Source organism: Camelus bactrianus, chromosome 25 (genome assembly GCF_048773025.1).
Source record: "Camelus bactrianus isolate YW-2024 breed Bactrian camel chromosome 25, ASM4877302v1, whole genome shotgun sequence".
In the NCBI taxonomy this organism is placed as follows: Eukaryota; Metazoa; Chordata; class Mammalia; order Artiodactyla; family Camelidae; genus Camelus; species Camelus bactrianus.
The window spans coordinates 28,332,863-28,341,001 of NC_133563.1; the positions used below are offsets into that span (position 1 = coordinate 28,332,863).

Below are 8,139 nucleotides of genomic sequence, written 5' to 3' on the forward strand. Positions count from 1 at the left end.
TTCTTCTCAGCATAAAAACCTGCTTGAAATACTCACACCCATTAAGCAAGCTATGTAAATTTCCCTCACACTTACTTTGACCTTTATTTCCCAGTCATCTTGGTATGAAAAGTTTTTATTAAAATAGTCTTTTTTTTTTCCAATGGAATCTCAAATGCCACCCCCAGCACACACATACACACCATCACTATGAAAACATCCGGCTATTGTTCACCAATTTTCTAATTAAAAAAATAATACGCCAAACCAAATACCCCTCACCTTCCCAAAAAATCCAGTGTCTTTCTCTAAAATTTGGTGGTTAGATGATGGGTTTCTAAGATATGTGGGCTAAAGTGTGTTTTGCTGCTTCAGAATTCTCCTGGAAATTTTGTTTTCGTTTTTTTTTTAACTTGTTAATTATTTCACATTTCCCATAAATAGCACCCGTTCTCTGTAGGGTGATGTCTGCTGTAAGTAGGTGACGGGTTAATTTTCACCACCGCATATGCGGTTAAAGGGCCGCCTGTGAAACACTTTTCTCTCCGGTAATTCCTCTTCTTTCCGCCACTCTGCAGTCGGTGTGATGGAAACTCCTTTTGAGGAACCGCCCCATCCCTCACCGGGCTGGAAATCCTTTGCTCCAGACGCCCCTGCCCCCCACCCGACCCGCCGGCCCTCAGCTGGCATCTAGACGCAGCGATCTAGACTGCCAGTAGAGGGCACACTTACTTTACTTTCGCAAACCCGGGGCGCGGGTGCAGCCCTGGGAGGGGGCAGGGGAAAGACGTTTTGCAGCAAAACCATGACAAGGGATTGGTCGCTCCCCGCGTTTGCGGCAAAGGCCTGGAGGCTGGAGTAATTTGCAACCCTTAAAACTGAATTGTGCCGTGTGCCTGATTTGGAGGAAGTTACTACTCATTTAACAATTGAACGCCGAGCAGCAAACTCAACGGGTAATAATTTATCTCTAACACAAGCACTATACGCGAGCAGTTTTCTCTGTTTTGGAATGGGGGGAAGGGGCGTAGAAAAGTTTACTTAAAATGCCCTTGAGTGAGAGACCAGAGCTGGGGAAGATTGCCTTTGTTTTTTAAGGCCCTAGGATAATGCAGATTAGCAAATCCCGAGGGAGTATGCATTGTATATTAAATATAGATTAATTGAGGGAGCGAACAAATTATGTGTCGTCTTGGGTAACATTCTGGGCCGACGTGTACATGAAATGTGTATAGATGCTCGTGGATTATACACATGCACTTTCACTATGGTACTCAGAAAAAAATTTAGAGTCAGTGAACGAGGAAATTAATGGCTGAAACTGGGCCACTTTTTAAATGGCTCAAGGACACCCATACCCCTCCCCCAAAAGGCACGGGTAGTTATACTTGGCTCCTTAGATCAGAATCGATGCATTTTTTTGCGTGCATGATCGCGAGTCCAATAATACAGAGGAAAGAAGAGCCAGAAAGGAAGTAAACGTCCGGTTGCTCCGAGGAGGAAAGAGTTAACGGTTTTCTTCACCCGGGACTCGGCTGACTCCCCAGGCAGGATCCGCCAGCTCGTCTCCTTCCTTCTTGGGAGTCTGGTCCCGCGGCTCGCGCCCCCCTCCCCAGTATTCTTCCGTCTAGCGCCTTTGATTTCCCCCAAAGCTGGAAGCCCCGGAGTGCTGAAAACCGACACCACGGGGAGCAGAGAGGATTGGTCTCTTTTCCGAAACCTGGCTACGGAATTGGGAACTCCGAGAGAGAGGCGCGGGGGTGTGATGGGGGTGCAGACGGGACGGGAACCCGCAGCGTAGAGTCAGTCCTTCGCGGCGCGCTCCCGCAATCGTGCTCCCTCCTTACTCCAGCCCCGAAACACGCAAAAGATCTCAGGGATTAGCGCGTCCCGGGGGAACGGCGGGCTCCCGCGGAGATCCGTGTGGCTCTGAGCGGGCGGGGCCCGAGGTGGGGGGTAGTCTGCAGCTCTGGCGGCAATGTGGGCGATTCATTCTGGGTGGAAGGTGCCCAGTCGAGATCGCTGTACACACGGAATGCATAACACCCCCAACAAATGTCATAGGTGTTTATTCATAACGCGCCCTCCAAGTATACGTGGCAATGCGTCGCTGAGCTATTTTAATTATTCCAGGCACCATTTTCCTTCCTACCTCTTATCACTTATCCCCATCTACACTAACACCCCACACACAGAGCGCGCGCCCTTAAATACCCCGTCTTCCTCTCTTCGTAGGACTTATTTTCCAAACGTTGCCCTTTCCCCGGCCTTAGGGAGGCGCCCGTCTGCCCCGGACGTGCGTGGCGTGGCCGTGGGTACACCATGTATTCTCGGTGCGGAGCACTCAGCTGTTTCGCCCGCGATGCTTTAAGCACGCAGGACCAGTATGCTGTGTGCCAAACCGAGCGCGGCGCCGGAGGAGCGGGCAGCAGAGAAAGGGACAGGGTTTGAGCGGGAGCAAAAGAAAATGGTAGGCGCGCAGTTAATTCATGCGGCACTCTTACTCTGTTTACATCCGAGAGCTCGGCGCACTGGAGTGCCAGGCTCAAAGGGCTGTCTCCTCCCCCCGGCCCTCCCTCCCCAGAAGCGCCCCTCCCGGGTTCCCAAAGCAGAGGGCGGGGGAGAAAGAAAAAAGATCCTCTCTGGCGAATCCCCGCCCACCGGCCCTTTATAGGCGAGGGTCTGCAAGGCTGAGGACCCTCGGGCTGCGCATCTCGCGGCTGCTGCTGCCACCGCGGTCGCCGCGCCCTGGCCGCCGCCTGGCTCCCCAACTGCCTCTGGAAGGGCAGGGCTATTCACGGGCTTGGCGCGAAAAAGAGAACAGAGGGGAGGGACGTGCCTGCTTGTATAAAAGCCGGTTTTCTGGGCTTCAACTGACTCGCTGTAGTAATTCCAGCGAGAGGCAGAGGGAGCGAGCGGGCGGGCGCTTGGAGGGTGGAAGAGCCGAGCCAGCAGAGCGAGCAGAGTCGCGCTCCGGGGACCCGGGGAAGGGGAGATCCGGAGTGAAAGGGGGGCTTCGCCTCCGGCCCGGCCGCCCCCAACCCACTCTTCCCGTCGACCCCCGCCAGCAGTCCGCCACCCTCGCCACATCCACGAAACTTTGCCCACTGCGGCAGGCGGGCACTTTCCACTGGAACTTACAACACCGGAGCGACTCTCCCGACGCGGAGAGGCGATTCTGCCTATTTGGGGAGACGCTTTTCCCTGCCGCTGCCCACGACCCGCTCATCTGAAAGGCGCTCCACTCCGCCTTTTGGACGCTGGATTTCCTTCGGATAGTGGAAAACCCGGTGAGCACCCGAACCTATTTGTCTTTTAATTTATTTTGGCTACGGCTTTAATGCCGAGATGAGTAGAATGCCTTTTCTCTCATTCCTGCGCTACTGACACTTTCTCAGAGTAGTTGTGGTAGGTTGGGGTGGGGTGGAGAGGAACCAGAACTGGGTCGGGGTACAGTGACTTGTCAAGATGGGAGGGGGGAGGCAGACGAAAAACAGTGGTGCGTTTTTGGAAGTAGCCTTTAGAGATTTTTTTCTTGTGTCGATGGTCGCTGACCTCGGCCGGTTAGGCATTCTTGGTTTATTGCATTAATTGGTTTTTGCCTTTGGGGGGAAGAAGGGGGTGATGTGTGCTTTGCAGTGGGTAGAAAACCCTTTCCATTCTGAGCTCCTTGGAGGAAGAATTACATATTGCGTGTGTGAGCATGAGAGCTCCGCAGCCGCTGACTTTTTCCAGCCTGGGAAAGGGCATTTAAATTTCGGCTTACCGCAGTTCTGTCAGCCAGAGACAGACACTGCGGCGCGTCTCGCCCGCTGATCCCCGGCGTTTCCAGTTCGCCCCCGGCTCCTTTTAGAAGTTGGCATTTGACTTTTTAAAAGAATAATAAAATTAAAGATCTTGGTCTACGGAGATGTTAGGACTTGGTGTTAGGGAGGCGCGGGAAAGGGGTGAAGGGAGGCTGGGGCAAAGATGTGTCCAATTCTCCGGAATTATTGATTCGGGGGAAAACGAGGACAAATCTCCGCACCCAGCCTTGGCTCCCCTGCCGCCTCTGGTGTACCCACACGGGTGCCCCTGCGCCCCTGAGATGCGGAGGGACGGCAAGGAGCGGGTCTCTGGGCTTTTCCAGAACAGCTGCTACCCTTGGCGGGTGACGGGAAGACGCCCAACTCCGGGCGCGGAATCGCAGGAGGGTCTCTGGCGCAATTGAGCCGCGTTTTGAGTATTGAAGGGAGGTGTCCCTGTTATTATTTGACACCCCCTTTTATTTATGGGGGGAGTTTAAGACCCGAGGCTGAACTCGCCACCCCAGCCCGCGAGAGAGAAGAAGAAAAGCCGGCAAAGGAAGGAAGGGGGGCGCGCTGGGGGGTGGGGATGGAGGAGGCGGAGAGGAGAGGTTGGGAGGGGCGGCGGCGCCGGCGGGGGAAGGAGCGCGGCGAGGGCGCGAGTGGGAACGGGTGCGGCGCGGAGCGGAGGGGCCCCGGCGCGGGAGGGGGCCGCGCGCGGCAGCTCTGCCTCGGCGCCTCTCGCCTTCTCCTTCAGGTGGCGCAAAAAAATTGCGCTTTGGCGTTTGGCAGCTCGTATTCCCCACTGCCGCCTTCCCCGGCCTGTTAAGGAGGCCAGAGCTGATTTCGATTGCTAGGCGGCTGCGGGGCCAACTCCCGGGCTTCACGCTCCGGGCTCCCCGGGAACGGAAGGTCCGTTAGCGCTACGGAGCTGGTTCACCAAGTGTGTGTCCCAGATAGTAGGGGGTCCCTCGGAGAGGGTGAAAAGGTGCCCCCTTTTTTTTGGTCCCCCACCTCCCACCAGCCCCTTTGGGGGGACAGCACTGAAAGGGGAGTGGTTCGGGATTGTGGCGCGCACCGCGCGCTGCGCGGGGTTTCGATACCAACCAAGACCCCCTTAACTCAAGACTTGCCCGCCTCTGTGTGCCCCTTCCAGCAGGCTGCCGCGATGCCCCTCAATGTCAGCTTCACCAACAGGAACTATGACCTCGACTATGACTCGGTGCAGCCGTATTTCTACTGCGACGAGGAGGAGAACTTCTACCAGCAGCAGCAGCAGAGCGAGCTGCAGCCGCCGGCGCCCAGCGAGGATATCTGGAAGAAATTCGAGCTGCTGCCCACCCCGCCCCTGTCCCCAAGCCGCCGCTCCGGGCTCTGCTCTCCCTCCTACGTTGCGGTCGCGTCCTTCTCCCCCAGGGGAGACGACGACGGCGGCGGCGGCTTTTCCACTGCTGACCAGTTGGAGATGGTGACCGAGCTGCTGGGAGGAGATATGGTGAACCAGAGCTTCATATGCGACCCGGACGACGAGACCTTCATCAAAAATATCATCATCCAGGACTGTATGTGGAGCGGCTTCTCGGCCGCCGCCAAGCTCGTCTCCGAGAAGCTGGCCTCCTACCAGGCTGCGCGCAAAGACAGCAGCAGCCCGAGCCCCGCCCGTGGGCACGGCGGGTGCTCCACCTCCAGCCTGTACCTGCAGGACCTAAGCGCCGCCGCCTCCGAATGCATCGACCCCTCCGTGGTCTTCCCCTACCCGCTCAACGACAGCAGTTCGCCCAAGCCCTGCGCCTCCCCGGACTCCACCGCCTTCTCCCCGTCCTCGGACTCTCTGCTCTCCTCCGCCGAGTCGTCCCCGCGGGCCAGTCCCGAGCCCCTGGCGCTCCACGAGGAGACACCACCCACCACCAGCAGCGACTCTGGTAAGCTGGGACCCTCCAGGCCTGTCTGAGGGGTTGGCTGTTTGTCTTTCCTGTTCTTATCGGCCGCTAATGCAAGGGGCCACTTCGGTTGACCCTGCCTTTTCTCTTTCCTTATATTTGGAAAAGAAATGGCAGGTCTGGAAGGGTCTGGGAGCGCATCATCCCTGAAACCCTGGGCTTCGGTGTTCCTCCCATCCCTTCCCATAAGACCGCCCTAGTGGCCAGCCTCCTCCTTTCCCCTCCCTCCCCTTAGGAATTTCATTTGGGTTTTTAAATCTTCTAGTTTATCTAGCCACTCAATTCGCTCCCTCTTACCCCTCTTAAGCATTTTAATTGCCCTGGTTGGGGGTGGGGGATCTTGATGAGGCTAGAGGATTGATCTCTGCAAGAGTGAATGAATTACCTCCTTCCTCCCTTAACTTCTGAGAAGTTGTTGGAATTTAATGGACTCCAAATCAACAAGAATGAAAAGGGGCAGGGGACAGACACTGGGCAGCCTCCCACCTGAGCGCTATGAGCTGCTGAAAGTGCCTTATAAGTGGATAGGCTGAGGAGTTGAAATCTTTTCACCCTCTTTTGAACACTCAAAAGCCAATCCTTCCCAAAATTGGATTTCTTTTTTCCTTCCCCCACCCCCTAGGACTTTTGGCAAAGCTGCAAGACTTTTTTTTCTTTTTCTTTTTTGCACTTCCAGTAAAATAGGGAGTTGCTAAAGTCATACCAAAGATTCGCAGCTATCATTTGCAACATCTGAAGGGTTCTTGGTAAAGTCCCTTGCAAATAGGAGGTGCTTGGGAATGCGCTTTGCTTTGGGTGTGTCCAGAGCCTCATTAAGTCTTAGGTAAGAATTGGCATCAATGTTGTATCCTGGTAAATGGTAATTTTCTTGTCTGTGCTGTAAACCCAGCTGTCATTTTCCACCCTGAGACTCTGCCTTCACGAGAAGAGCAGAGATGCTTGGCTGGTCCTCATGGGATAACTTTGTGCCAGGGTCCCTTCTTACCTAATAACGCCTTGTATTCACATCGCATTACTTTAATCTGGTCATTGATTGTTTTAAGGAAACCGTTGCTAACTGGGTGATTTCTCTTTCCTTTCTCAAAGAGGAAGAACAAGAGGATGAGGAAGAAATTGATGTTGTTTCTGTAGAGAAGAGGCAGCCCCCTGCCAAAAGGTCGGAATCGGGGTCACCTTCTGCCGGAGGCCACAGCAAACCTCCTCACAGCCCATTGGTCCTTAAGAGATGCCATGTGTCCACCCATCAGCACAATTATGCAGCGCCACCCTCCACCAGGAAGGACTATCCTGCTGCCAAGAGGGCTAAGTTGGACAATGGCAGGGTCCTGAAACAGATCAGCAACAACAGAAAATGTGCCAGCCCCAGGTCTTCGGACACGGAGGAGAATGACAAGAGGCGGACACACAACGTCTTGGAGCGCCAGAGGAGGAACGAGCTGAAACGCAGCTTTTTTGCCCTTCGTGACCAGATCCCGGAGTTGGAGAACAATGAAAAAGCCCCCAAGGTAGTTATCCTTAAAAAAGCCACAGCCTACATCTTGTCCATCCAAGCAGAGGAGCAAAAGCTCATTTCAGAAAAAGACGTGTTGCGGAAGAGGCGAGAACAGTTGAAACTCAAACTTGAACAGCTACGGAACTCTTGTGCATAAATTGACCTATTGGAGGAAGGAACTGGAATCATTTGTGAATTCTCACTTGTTACTAAGGGGGAATAAGGAAAAAGGTTTCTTCTGACAAAACTACAGCAACTCTTTACGAATGAACTTTTCTCAAATGCATGTTCAAGTGCAACCTCACAACCTTGGCTGGGTCTTGGGACTAATCCAGTCCCAAGGTTTAGCCATAATGTAAACTGCCTCAGATGGAACTTTGGGCATAAAAGAACTTTTTTTATGCTTGTCATCTTTTTTTTTTTTTCCCCTCTAACAGATTTGTATTTAAGAATTGTTTTTACAAAATCCTAAAGTTCACCCAATTTTCCTATGTAAATATGACCATTAAATGTAAATAACTTTAATAAAACGTTTATAGCAATTATACAAAATTTCATGCCATGTATTATATAAAACATAATTTTTTTTATTTAAGTACATTTTCCTTTTTAAAGTTGATTTTTTTTCTATTGTTTTTAGAAAAAATAAAATACTTGGCAAATATATAATTGAGCCAAATCTTAAGTTGTGAGTGTTTTGTTTTTCTTTTCTTTCTTTTTTTCTTTTCTCATTCTCTTATTATCAATTACAAATTAACAGAATTTGGCCCTTCCGGGAGTGAGTTTACAAAGATGGGAAAAGGAGTTTTTTAAGAAAGGGTGGGGGTTTTTCTTTGTTCTAATGGGTCTGGGGCCTTAAAGTCTTTAAGTTCTCAGGGTTATAAGATGCTTCCTGGAGATTTGTGATAAGGACCAGAGTTGATACTTCAAAGAATGAAAGGGC

At 52.5% G+C, this 8,139-nt stretch overlaps 1 protein-coding gene across 2 annotated transcripts; it reads left to right on the forward strand.

Annotated features, from left to right (window-relative positions):
* The first annotated feature begins 2,675 nt into the window (after window positions 1–2,675).
* Window positions 2,676–7,881, forward strand: MYC (MYC proto-oncogene, bHLH transcription factor). 2 transcript variants are annotated; one of them, XM_010972639.3, is made up of 3 exons: window positions 2,676–3,269; window positions 4,921–5,686; window positions 6,791–7,881. In XM_010972639.3, exons 2-3 carry the CDS (start codon window positions 4,933–4,935, stop codon window positions 7,351–7,353), a joined length of 1,317 nt encoding a protein of 438 aa, XP_010970941.2. In that variant the 5' UTR covers window positions 2,676–3,269; window positions 4,921–4,932; the 3' UTR covers window positions 7,354–7,881. The 2 variants fall into 2 exon arrangements, with proteins under 2 accessions (XP_010970941.2, XP_010970942.2); XM_010972640.3 differs by having other exon boundaries at window positions 4,924–5,686.
* The last annotated feature ends 258 nt before the right edge of the window (window positions 7,882–8,139 follow it).